The sequence below is a fragment of the Lepidochelys kempii genome, chromosome 6, assembly GCF_965140265.1.
Source record: "Lepidochelys kempii isolate rLepKem1 chromosome 6, rLepKem1.hap2, whole genome shotgun sequence".
In the NCBI taxonomy this organism is placed as follows: domain Eukaryota; kingdom Metazoa; phylum Chordata; order Testudines; family Cheloniidae; genus Lepidochelys; species Lepidochelys kempii.
The window spans coordinates 50,397,402-50,410,628 of record NC_133261.1 but is presented as its reverse complement, the minus strand read 5'-3'; the positions used below and the strand labels follow the sequence as shown (position 1 = coordinate 50,410,628).

General features: G+C 44.1%; 1 protein-coding gene across 1 annotated transcript; it reads left to right on the top strand.

Annotated features, from left to right (window-relative positions):
- The first annotated feature begins 420 nt into the window (after positions 1-420).
- On the top strand, positions 421-10,960 carry FGF3 (fibroblast growth factor 3). The gene is made up of 3 exons (XM_073350329.1): positions 421-688; positions 3,523-3,626; positions 10,628-10,960. The coding sequence occupies exons 1-3, from the start codon at positions 421-423 to the stop codon at positions 10,958-10,960; spliced, it is 705 nt and encodes a 234-aa protein (XP_073206430.1).
- Positions 10,961-13,227: the final 2,267 nt, after the last annotated feature.

The following is a 13,227-nucleotide window of genomic DNA, read 5'->3' as shown; positions in this document are numbered from 1 at the left end:
TATTGTTGCAGGAAGCTTCCTTTATTTCAATGCTCCGTCGATCAACGAATTTTCCCCACAGTCTCTTCCTGAAATTCAGTGGGTCTCTCTCTCTCTCTCTCTCTCTCTCTCTCTCATGCGTGCAGTCTGTCTAGCTGGAGACCCAAGGAGAACTCTGATCACTGCAGCTCCATCTAATCCAAACAGCTGGGACGCCTCGGTGGTCTCTGCCCGTGTTTTATTGATTTAAGTAGCTCTAAGACAGATACAAGGGACAGATCGAGGCAGATAAAAACTTGCCAATGCTTCACGATTTGAATCAGTGTGTGCTTTGCAACTTTGAAGGGCTGCTAGCAAGACTTCTTTAATGGGACCCCTGGTGTCATCTGCGCCAAGCCTTGATCTCCCCAGCAGACTAAGGGCTGCGGCCATCATGCCACAATGGTTATAATTTGGATCTTGCTGCTGAGTTTGTTGCAGGAATCTTGGTCCCAAGGGCTGGCTGCGGAGGTGCCCAAGGTACCTTACTGTGCCAAAGGCCAAACGTGTGAGCCAAGGCTGCGCAGAGATGCTGGGGGGCGCGGCGGGGTCTATGAGCATCTCGGGGGAGCACCCAGGCGCAGGAAGCTCTACTGTGCCACTAAGTATCACCTCCAGATCCACTCCAATGGGAAAATCAACGGCACCCTGGAGAAAAACAGCGTCTTCAGTAAGTACTGTGCATGCCTCTCCCCTGCCCATTTCCTCCTCTATTAGCTTTGCAGGGTGGCTTTCAATTACTATTCGTTCTGACCCATTGAATTGTCCTTCAGGTCTAACCTTAGAAACCAAGGCGATTAACGAGCTTGGGGCTGTTTAGAGTGAAGTGACAGTGAAACAGACACACGGGGGGCCAGACTCCGACACCCTTGCTCTGAAGGGCGTCTTACTCCCGGAATATCCTAATTGAGTTCCATAGGATTGCTTGAGGAATAAGGTGCTACCCCAGGGGAATTAGGGTGGCAGAATCTGCTCCTTTATTATTAGGATTTTTTTTCCAGATTCAAATTCAGCAAGATTTTGCCCTGATCTGCTTGCAAAGCTGGAATTTCTTTGCAGCACACATTTGTCCCTCCCCGATAACACTGGCAGAAACAACTAATTCCGAAGCTGCTAATAACCGTAAGAGTAATACACTTCTGTCCAAGAGTTCCTCGGTTTGGATTTTGTTGGATCTTTAATACTACCCAACAAAGCCCATCTCTCTCCTTCCTTCCCCCTGCCCTTTTCATGCAGCGTATTCTCCAAACTCCTCTGCCCACATGCAAGGCACAAGACGGGAGAAATACAGATGTGGACCCGACCCAGTGAAGTCAATGGCAGAATTATGGCTGAGATCAATGGGAGTCGGATCTGGTCCTCCTTTTTCTCCAGAATCGGCGCACTTATTAATAACTAGTTAATTTTAAACCAGCTTCCAGAATTACACCCACACCCACCCACGGAATTGCTCAGCGGCTTGTGCTAAAAGCGAATGAGACAAAGGGAAAGAAATGTACCCCCATACCCTCCGACTTCCAAAAAGTCAAAACAAAATTGTTTTTTCAAGTTGCCTCTGATTTGGCGATAGGAGGGGGCCTACTGACCAAAGCATCTGAGTGTGGGGGGGGGGAGGGGGTTTAAATCTGTTCTCTTGCCCCAGATTTCTCCATGCTCTGAACAAGCAGCTCAGGTCTAAGATGCAGCAACTTGTGTCCCAAGCCCCCTTTGATTTGTACACCTTCTTTACAGACACACCCCACCCAGGCTGAGTCCCCCTGGTTGTAGCAGTAAGTGTAGGAAGCAGCTTTTGTGTGTCCAGAAGGGGGATAAACCAGGATCGAGGCAACGGCTACCTGCACTCAACTGTCACTTTGTCTAACCATCTTTGCTACAGTTGCAGGCATCTCTCCTCACATTTCCTTTCAAAGCTCCCTCGCAGCTCCCTGTCACCAAGCTAGGACCAGTGCTGACTCCTGAGGAGCCTGCAGACCATCCAATGGCTTTCTTCAGTCTCAACCCGGGTTTCGGATTAGTTCTCCCCCCTCACTCCGTGTGCTGTCTCCCCGCCCCCAGTCTTCTTGTTCGTCTCCTCCTGGGGGGGATGTGAGGTGGTATAGACTAAATGACTTTTACCCCCCTTGGCAATGTGCGGGGAATCAGCGGTAATTGAGATGAAACGGGATATGTCAAGAGCAAAGGGCTGTGAGTGAGAGAGAGCAGGAAAGATCGGGATGTTCAAATACTTTTCTTAGCAGGCCAGTGGAGCTACTGCAGCCGGTATGTGGACTCGGGGTCCCATGAAGATGCTTTGGGGAGGAAACAACTTTCTTCTCACAGCGGAACCTTAAATCCCCAGAGATCCGGGACTTTCCTTTCTTCCCACTCCCCGGGATAGGAAGTGCAGCATTATTTCTGTGTAAAGCATCCCACGCTGGGTGTCTGGAGCCCAGGATGCTCCTCCGGGGAAACCTACGCCCTTGCTCTCCTTAGCGCGCAGAGACCGGGAGACCTCCGAGATCTGGCTCAAGTGCACAGAGGAAAACCACGATTTCCTAGAGAAAAAACCCTCTGGTTATCAAAGACTTTTAGGAGGCATTCTTCCGAGCTCAGTCGACGGCAAAACGACGGGTGATTCAAAACAGCTGTACGTATTTGTCGAGATTGAGGTCAGACCAAGAATTGAACTCCGCGAAATAGGAAGGCTGAGCACTGTGTGTGTTTTCTAATTGTCAAAAGACGCTCCTGGGTTTACATCCGGCTTCTAGATCGTTACAGAGAGTACTGAGCTTTGACACCAGAATTGCTGAACTGGGAGCTTCCAAATCACAACAGCACCTACTACCGCCTCGTCCCTTACACGAGTTCTATGATAGTTTGCACCTAGCATCCTTTGGCGGGATGTAAACCCTTTGGGAGGCTGTCTGGGCTTCTCCCCCACCCCCTTGTCTAGTGCATTAGACACGATCTTCTAAGGGCTGAAATATCTCCTCCCTTATTTTCATACTGTCCTTGTTTCAAGCACTACGTCAACTTTCTAAATGACAAGTTCCTTTCATGATTATATATGTGGTTCTAAGATGCAGCCGTCTTACTCCATTTTACCCTCTGGAGACCTCAGAAAGAGCATTGCCCTGAAGAGGGTAGCTTTGTGACTGGTTTCAGTAAGTCAAGCGCTGTGGTATCCCTCAGAAAAGCATTAAAGGGGATTTAAACTTTTTATACATATACGTATAGGATTCGGTGAACCTGCAGTTCAATGTCAGATCTTTCCTTTTTAAAAATAGTTGAAGCTCAATCAAACAAGTAGGAATTTACTATCAGTTTCCAACGATTCCCATCTCATTAGTTTTTCTTTGTATTGTCTAATTATGTTAGTCTTGTTTTATGTACATGACTACAGTATAACTTCTTGAGTGTATAAGTTATAAGTGCAAACTCATATTCTGGAGGTAAGTAGCTATTCGGATGTATTTCAGAAAATTACATATGAAGGGGAACAACCCATCTCTCCTCTGTTTCTAGGTATTCTAGAAATAACTGCAGTTGATGTTGGAGTCGTTGCCATCAAAGGGTTGTTCTCTGGCAGCTACCTGGCCATGAACAAAAGGGGAAGACTTTATGCTTCAGTAAGTTTTATTTTAAGACAGTGGCACCTTAACTATTGTACTGAAATGGAAACATGTTCTATTTGGGTGTCAGTAATTTTCATGGGGATGCGGGGAAGGAGCACTATTATCTTGAGTGGACAAGGTTTATCTGCTATGAATAAATGCTTATAGAAAAAAAAGATTGATAGCACCTTTCTGCTACAGCATTTAAAGTGCTAAGTATTCTAACTTTTCTTGTTGCCTGGACAGCCAAAGAAACAAAAATAATTTATTTGGCAAAGGCTAAGATTCTCTTGACAAGTTTTTGGGCTATACAAAATTAAGCAAGAAAATACACCAGAAACAAATATGATATCAATATATATTCACAATGGCCCAAATTAATATATTAAATATATCTTTGACAGCAGGAGTAGGTGTAAATGTCAGATGGAAGGGAGTCAAAAACTAGAAAACCCTTCATTGATGTCAATGGGACCATTTCTCTTACAGAGTACAAAATTGGGCCCCAAGCAAATGTAAGAGAACTCAAGCTGGGGTCAGAAGACAGAGATATAGCAGGAAAAGCAACTACAAAAAGTGATAAGAAGGTGTAAGTTAAAGTAAGCCCCTCAAACCATTACTTTAACCTTACACTTTCCTCCAGACTTTTAGGGTGAAATCCAGGCTCTAGTGAAGTCAATGGGAGTTTGCCAGTGACTTCAGTTTGGCCAGAACATCACCCTTGGTGTAAAATACCTCAGCTTCGACTCCTTTACACTCACTTAGGTACAAAGAACTATTTACCAACATGTAACTTACACCACTTCATGATCCATCAACTTTGAATTTGGTCCAATGTCTTTGACTGAATCTCTGGCAATCTTGAGATCAAACTATTATTATGTAGCAACTAGACTGTACGGTTTCCCCAGGAATCCTGAGATACGAAAGCAGATTTTAAAAGAAAAAAATGTGCAGGGTAAAATATAGCTACCTGGAACTTGCTTTCCTCACCTAGTTATTACATGTAATTCTATTGATTTGAGCAATATGATACGTTTAAGCTAGGAGAGCTTTTCCATGGCCATGCAGCCTACATAACGCAATTACCATCAAAAGAGAGGGAGTTCTCAACTAACTTAATATATTTATGTATTTCCCTCTACCACCTCAAGAGTATTTTCTGGTGAATGTTTACAGGATGCTTTCTGTAGTGTCCACTGGGGCTTTATAAAGGGATTGTGTGTAAGGATGATGGTTCTTTGTTGGTATAGTGGATTTGTGTCACAAGTAGCTTCACCAAAGAAAAACCGTTGGAGTGGAATGTACCCCTTCTTGGCTCTATGTCACAGCAGAAACAGGGCTAGCCCTGTGCTCCCACCTAGAGGCATTGATGAGCACCCCTTTTCTAGAATGGTGCTCTTCCACCAACTCAGAAAAGCAGTCCATCCCAAATGAATGAAAGATGTTAAAGTAAATTCTTACTTTTCCTTGTTCAGAGTAGATATTTTTTCCCCACGCGGTATTTAAATGATGCTAACAGACTCCTAAGGAAAAAAGGTTAATCTCTTATGATGGAGAGAAGCCACAGAAGGTGGCTGAGAGGCCTTCCCTCCTGGATTTCTCCCTTCAGTGTGAGAAAGGCAAGCAAGCCACTTTGTGGCTGCCCCATGTTGGTCTCAGCTCCAGCGGGAATGGAATCAGCTGCAAAAGTCTCCTTTGAATTGTGAAAAATTGTCTTTGCTACTCCTGGTAGAGTTCACAACTTCTTCTCTTCTATAGGGGAAGGGACCAGAGTGGGAAAAGCTATTGCATTCCCACTTCTCCTTTTCATAGGGCAAGTAACAGGCAACAATTCAGACCAGGAGGGCACACCATGGGCTTGAATACATGGGGAAATTGACTAGAATGATTCACAGTCTGGAACCAGTCCCTTGGGAGTGCCCCTTTAGTATTCTGAACCCCAAGGGTTCACACAGTTCCACAGGGGCAGGCCCATGGCCTCCAAGACTGGGCTTTCAGTGCCATTGATTCCTGTCTCTCTCTGTGGCTCCCTGCAGTAAATCCAGAAGGAGGCTTGTACTGTACCCCCTTCAAGGCACAATGTTTCCAGTGAGTATTTGCAGTGGCAGCTTGTATAAAACAGCGTAACAATTTATTAGTCAGCTGGCACACAGAATCTGAAAGTCTTTAGGATAGCAAAGAGAGGCAAAGGTCCATCCTGGTCACACAGTCCATCCTGGTCAAACCAATGCAATTGGCCAGCTAAGCTGTTATAGACTCCCTTAGTGGCTCTGGCTCACTCCTTTTGACCGTAGTCCCAGGTAAGACCTGCCAAGTCCCTCCAAAACCCAACCCTTATCCCCATTGTTCTGTTCTGGGATAACTATTCCACTATAGCTATTCTGGAATAACTCCCTCTGTGGACACTCTGTTCCAAAATAAAAGTGACTTTATTCTGAAAGAATTACTCTGGAATAAAATTGGAGAGGAAGAACAGAAGCAGAGAAAGAAAACTCTACCTATTGCTGCCCGCATCATTATGGTATCTGACAACCTCATATTCTTTCATGTGTTTATCTTCACAACATCCTTATGAGATAGGGCAGCAATAACATTACCATTTTACAGACGGCAAACTGAGACACAGAGAAACTTAGGGCCAGATTTTTAAAGGCATTTAGCTGTCCAAGGATGGAGATGCCTAGTGGAATATTCAGAATTTCACCAGGCACGTACCTTCATCTTCAGGCATGTAGATACCTTTAAAAATCTGGCCCTTAGTGACTTGCCCAAGGTCAGACAGGAAGTCTGTGGAGGGCCAGAGAATTGAACGTAAGTCTCTCAAGTCCCAAGCTAATGCTGTAACTACTGGAGAATTCTTCCTCTAAAGAAGAGGTTCTAGGGAAAAGTTCAACAAAGAATGCTGTAGAGGTTCCTTTCTGCTTTTATGTTCTACAAATATTACCTGTTTAAGTTGAGAGAATGGCAAAGAAAAGAAGGGACTTTGCTTCTTAGCAATGTGGAGGATGTTCCTCCAAATCTAGCCTGAATGTTTAGGAGCTAAAACCCCAATACCCAATTTCTATTGTCCACAGCAAGGTGAAGGCATTGACTCATGCGGGATTTCTCAAACCCCATTTTTATCCTTCAATAGAGGATAAAGCTAAAGGGACAAATCTCTGTGTCTCATGTAAAAAGTGAGCATACATTAAGTGAACAGCATGTATGGGATCTGACATACTGACCTTGTCACTGCTATAGTGAGGGAATGGCATGAAGGGGCATATTTGTCCCAGGAAGGATGTGTGTTTGTATAACTCTTTGTCATGTAAGAGGAGTTATATGTTTCAGAGGACCATTCAGGTTGAAGTGTACATACACCCAGGGGCGTCAAGTTATATGGGCCCATGGTGCCCGGGCTCCAGCAATATTCGGTGCCCGGCTCCACCAATGTTTGGGACCAGGTCTCTCCCCCAGCCCACCTGTCACCCCCACGCACCTCCCTCAAGTGTCTCCCAGACCCCACTTGCTGCCCCGGGCAACTCCCCTGGGCCCCAAAGCATCCCTGCCTCAAGCTGGTGGCTTCCCCCTGCAGCTCCGCGCTGCACTCCACTCTGCCGGCATCAACTGCCACCATAGAGTCCTAGTGCCCCCCCCATCCCCTAGTGCCAGGGCAGGTTGACCCTGCCCCTGCCCGTCCGCCTCGGACCCTTCCCTTTTCTGGTGGGACCCTCCACCAGCACAGGGGGCCCCTCCAACTGCAGTCACTGCTCCTGCCCTATGCTGGGCAAGGGACAGCCCTACCCCTCACCCCCAGTGAGGCTACAGTGAGGGGCAGCAGCAGGGGAGGAGGCACACATGTGATCCCAGCTCCCCTCCACCCTGGCACCCACCACAGGGCAGGCGAGGGGGCTTCCTGGACCTGAGAGGGGCCCTAGGAGCACGTGCAGTGACAGTGGTGCGAGGTGAGTGTGCTGACAGTGGGGGAGAGGGGGTCCCTCCCCCAGACCTCCGGGGAAAGGGCTGGGGGGAGTCCTCCTCTCTGACCGCAGTCCCAGGGCAGCCTGTCTGCATCCCAAACTCCTCATCCCCAGCCCCGCCCTCCCACAGAGCCCTCACCCCCGCAAACCCCATCCCTCTGTCCTAGCCCTGAGCTCCTCTCACACCCCAAACCCCGCATCACCAGCCGCACCCCAGAGCCCTCACATTTTTACATAATTAAAAATATATATATATTGGCTAACAAGGCAGGTGTGTGTGTGGGGGGACGGAACTTAGACCTGTTCTGGGCACCACCACCCCTGCACACACCTCCTTAACCTCAAACAGATATTAAGGAAGTTTAAAGGCAACTGTTACTTAGGACTCAGTTCATTGTAATAGTCCACAGGTGTATTGCATCTACCTATTAATATATAGTTCATCATCAAGATACACAGTTTTGTCTCTTTAATAGTTTCAAAATGTGCATAGTACATAAGCACCAGGAAATTAGAATTATATTTTCAGTGCACAGACATATAATTATAGGTCCAGAAATGCAAGCAAACTAATAATTTCATCTTGACTGAACAAATTGTAATGATATGCCTGAGTATTTCTACCCCACTTTCCATCTTCAAAGTGATTTTCAGGCATTAATTAATAAATCCTCATAATTCTTTGAGACAAATGTATTGTCCCTGTTTTCCAGATGGGAAAATTGAACTCAAGGGATTAGGCAATTTGCCCAAATCCCCTGTGAGTTAGTGACAATGCTGGGACTAGAATTCAGAAGGTCTGTTTCCCAGTTCCACGTTCAAACTGGGAACACAGACCTTCTGAACCTCTACAGCATTCTTTTATTATTATTAATGTGTATTGCCATAGCACCTTGAAGTCACCAAACAAGTATCAGGGCCCCACTGTGATGGATGTCATACACACAAGCACATAACAAATAGAGCATATAGAATCAAGAATATCAGGGCTGGAAGGGACCTCAGGAGGACATCTATTCCAACCCACTGCTCAAAGCAGGACCAATCCCCAACTAACTCACCCCAGCCAGGGCTTTGTCAAACCTGACCTTAATAACTTTGAAGGAAGGAGATTCCACCACCTCCCTAGGTAACCCATTCCAGTGCTTCACCACCCTCCTAGTGAAAAAGTTTTTCCTAATATCTAACCTAAACCTCCCCCACTGCAACTTGAGACCATTACTCCTTGTCCTGTCATCTGCTACCACTGAGAACAGATTAGATCCATCCTCTTTGGAACCCCCTTTCAGGTAGTTGAAAACAGCTAACAAATCCCCCCTCATTCTTCTCTTCCGCAGACTAAACAATCCCAGTTCCCTCAGCCTCTCCTCATAAGTCATGTGTTCTAGTCCCCCAATCATTTTTGTTGCCCTCCGCTGGACTCTCTCCAATTTTTCCACATCCTTCTTGTAGTGTGGGGCCCAAAACTGGACACAGTACTCCAGATGAGGCCTCACCAATGTCGAATAGCGGGGAATGATCACATCCCTCGATCTGCTGGCAATGCTTCTACTTATACAACCCAAAATGCAGTTAGCCTTCTTGGCAACAAGGGCACAGTGTTGACCAATATCCAGCTTCTCGTCCACCTAGGTCCTTTTCTGCAGAACTGCTGCCTAGCCATTTGGTCCCTAGTCTGTAGCGGTGCATGGGAGTCTTCCGTCCTAAGTGCAGGACACTGCACTTGTCCTTGTTGAACCTCATCAGATTTCTTTTGGCCCAACTCTCTAATTTGTCTAGGGCCCTCTGTATCCTATCCCTACCCTCCAGCGTATCTAACACTCCTCCCAGTTTAGTGTCATCTGCAAAATCACTGAGGGTGCAATCCACGCCATCCTCCAGATCATTAATGAAGATATTGAACAAAACAGGCCCAAGGACCGACCCTTGGGGCACTCCACTTGATACCAGCTGCCAACTAGACATAGAGCCATTGATCACTACCCATTGAGACCGACAATCTAGCCAGCTTTCTCTCCACCTTATAGTCCATTCATCCAGCCCATACTACTTTAACTTGCTGGCAAGAATACTGTGGGAGACTGTGTCAAAAGCTTTGCTAAAGTCAAGGAACAACACGTCCACTGCTTTCCCCTAATCCACAGATCCAGTTCTCTCATCATAGAGGGCAATTAGGTTAGTCAGGCATGACTTGCCCTTGGTGAATCCATGCTGACTGTTCCTGATCACTTTCCTCTCCTCTAAGTGCTTCAGAATTGATTCCTTGAGGACCTGCTTCATGATTTTTCCATGGACTGAGGTGAGGCTGACTGGCCTGTAGTTCCCAGGATCCTCCTTATTCCCTTTTCTAAAAATGGGCACTACGTTAGCCTTTTTCCAGTCATCCGGGACCTCCCCCGATCGCCATGAGTTTTCAAAGATAATGGCCAATGGCTCTGCAATCACATCCACCAACTCCTTTAGCACTCTTGGATGCAGTGCATCCGGCCCCATGGACTTGTGCTCGTCCAGCTTTTCTAAATAGTCCCGAACCACTTCTTTCTCCACAGAGGGCTGGTCACCTCCTCCCCATGTTCCAAGTATAAGAAAAGAGACAACAGGTGGACACAATAAACAGATCTGGGGGAGCACAAGGTAATAGCAAGATAGTTATGATTAGTGATAAATCAACAAAGATCATCTACAGAGGAAAAAAATCCATAGATATACACATATAGCAATTTAAAAGGTAACAGTTTGAATTATTGTCCCTTTCTATTGCAGGTTAGTTTGTGAATGTTTTTCACATATTAGTTTGTGAATTGCTAGATATTCTGATACTGTGAGACCTTGTTAATAGATAGAAAGGTAGATAGATGCTGTTATTCTGTTCTGAATCCCTCTTATACCATCCTTCTCTCATTCTAATCTCATGTTTCCTCTTCTATATGCTGCAGTCCTTTGTTTAATAATCAACTGACCCCTCTGTAAGTCCTGTTCCTGCACTAGTCAGGATGCTCAGCTATTGTCCATGCTACCTTTCTGGAGCTGATGGTTGTTGTGTTTGCTTTACAGGAAACTTACAATGCAGAGTGCGAGTTTGTGGAAAGGATCCATGAGTTGGGCTATAACACTTACGCATCTCGCCTGTACCGGACAGTGCCCAATGGAGCCAACACCAAACGCAAAGCCAGTGCCGAGAGACTCTGGTATGTCTCCATCAATGGGAAAGGCCGACCCAGAAGGGGCTTTAAAACCCGCAGGACACAGAAATCCTCTCTCTTTCTGCCCAGGGTACTGGATAACAAAGATCATGAAATGGTCCGGCTATTTCACACAAATGTTAAATACAGAGAGAGTCTACTGAAGCCTCCGAGTAAGAATCAGAGAAGAAGGAGAGGACACTAATGAATTCCTTGGGGGGATTGGGGTGGGCACTGAAAGCAAAGAGTGTTCGAAGTGTGACTAGAAAACAAACAGCTGTGACTGTATGACATATCAGCAGGGACATTCTTGATACAATGTATATATAATTGGATGTCACATCAAACCTATTTACTTTTAGATATTTTAGAATTATTGCCTGTGCTAAAAACAAGTAACATAAATTGAGGTACACTCAAATGTCACTTAGATGGATGTAATAATTTTGTCAATGGCCTTTAACATTTTTCTTTTCCTTAATTTAATTTTTTTTCTAACTTACTTTAGGATGTTCTTCCAATGGGGTATTCCCCCAGTGAACCATTCTCTCCTATGAACATTTTACACCTGTTTCTTGAAAGAAAGCATAGCACTTTTATAATCCTTTCAATAGTTTCCCAGTACAGGACTATATTCAAGTTATAATGGAGTACAGAAATCTCAGAACTGGTTTATTTTGTAAGTTACATGTATTTATTTTTACCTTTGTTTTGACAAAGTCAGTATCATTCATTTTCTCTCCCCTGAAATTAACTTAACATGAAATTGTAAGATTACTTTGAATTGAAATATTTCAGCAGTGCTACACATTGTTATGGTGTTCTAGAATTTGTTTAATTAAAACATGAGGTCATCTGATCTTGTTATTTAATGGTTTTCTATGAAGCTTGATAAAGGATATAAGCTTTACTAATATAAAGGGTTGGAAGACCATATAAACCAGTTTATTATACATTGAATCTTATTCATTGCTTTAAGACTAGAATATGATGTTAAAGTTGAGTCCAAATTTCCATTAGAAACCTCTCTTATAAGGGAATGGGAACTCAGGGTCTGCTACTGCTACCCCAAACTCCTACTGAAGTCAATAACTTAACTGGGAGTTGTACCTTGGGAAAATTAGCCTTCAGGAGAGGATCCTTGATCAAACATTTTCTTTGACCTGTTTTCTATATAAAAATCTTAGTTCTGGGAGTTAATATATTTTAACCAGTACAGCAAAATAATCAGTTTGGTTATGCAAAAACAGATTTAAGATGGCTTTTCTATTATTATTATTATTATTTAAAAATGCTTGTATTTTGAATAGAGATAGATCCAAGATGCAAAGTTCAAATCCAGATCTGGATCAGTGATCTTGGACTTTGGTTCAATCTCTTATAGAAATGGGGTCAGTTGCAATTTCTGATTTGAATCTGGAAGTGAACTTTTGCAAAGTTAAGTGTGTTTGTGTCATGTTTTATTCTGAATTTATACCTAGTTTTGAAAAGTGGAACTTTGCATTCAGGTAATATGATCAGATTGACAGAGCAATATTCTGATTTAGAAGTGTCTGGTATGCATGGACAGTAATCTTATCAATCAGTATGTTGAAATTATGTTAGCATGGGAGTCAAGGTGATCAGCACCTTGGCAAGTCAAGCCCACATATAGCACAGCTGAGTGCAAGAGACTGCAATGGATTCAGTACAACCAGTAAAATGGATTCAGGTATTCTTTTCTTTGAAAGTTGTTCAAACATGGGTTCAAACATTGTTCAAACTTAGATCCTAAACCTCTTCCCACTGAAGTTGATGGGAGTGTTGATTTCATTGAGAATTGTGGATACTCTGAAAGTTTGGCCCATTAAAATCAGTAAAGACACCAAAGCATTTATTTAACAAATCAGACTGTTCAGTAAATAAATATTAATAGGTGCTATTTTGGTCTATCCATTTAATAAGGCATTTAAGGACAATTCATGCAAAACTGCCATTGTCATCAATGAGAGATTTTCATGAGGGAGAGGGGAGTATTTGGCCCATAAATTGAACACAGAGTATTTTCTCAATCCAACCTCCACATGTGAGTTCATAATCGCACCTTTGTAAGCTTTCATTCCCTTGTCCATTTCATCCACACTTGTCTGCACCCCCACTTTATTACACTCACAAAGAAGAAAAGCTATCGCTGAATAAGAAAGATGGCCAATCAAAACTTTATTTGATCTCTGGGCTTCCATTATATCAAAAACATTTCGAAAACACATACACATTAAAAATGATACAGCTTATAACATAGGGAATTCAGGAGCTGGGTAAAAAGGGATAAAATATGTGAATTGTTTTTCAACCTTTTAAAAAAGGGGGGGGGTGTTTTCCTTATGAGGGCTGAAGAATACAGACATCAGGCCCTATCATGTCCTCCCGCATAAAGAGCCACAGAAAGACCCAAGTTAAGCAGAAAATTCAGTGGTCCTGCGAATGCGGAGT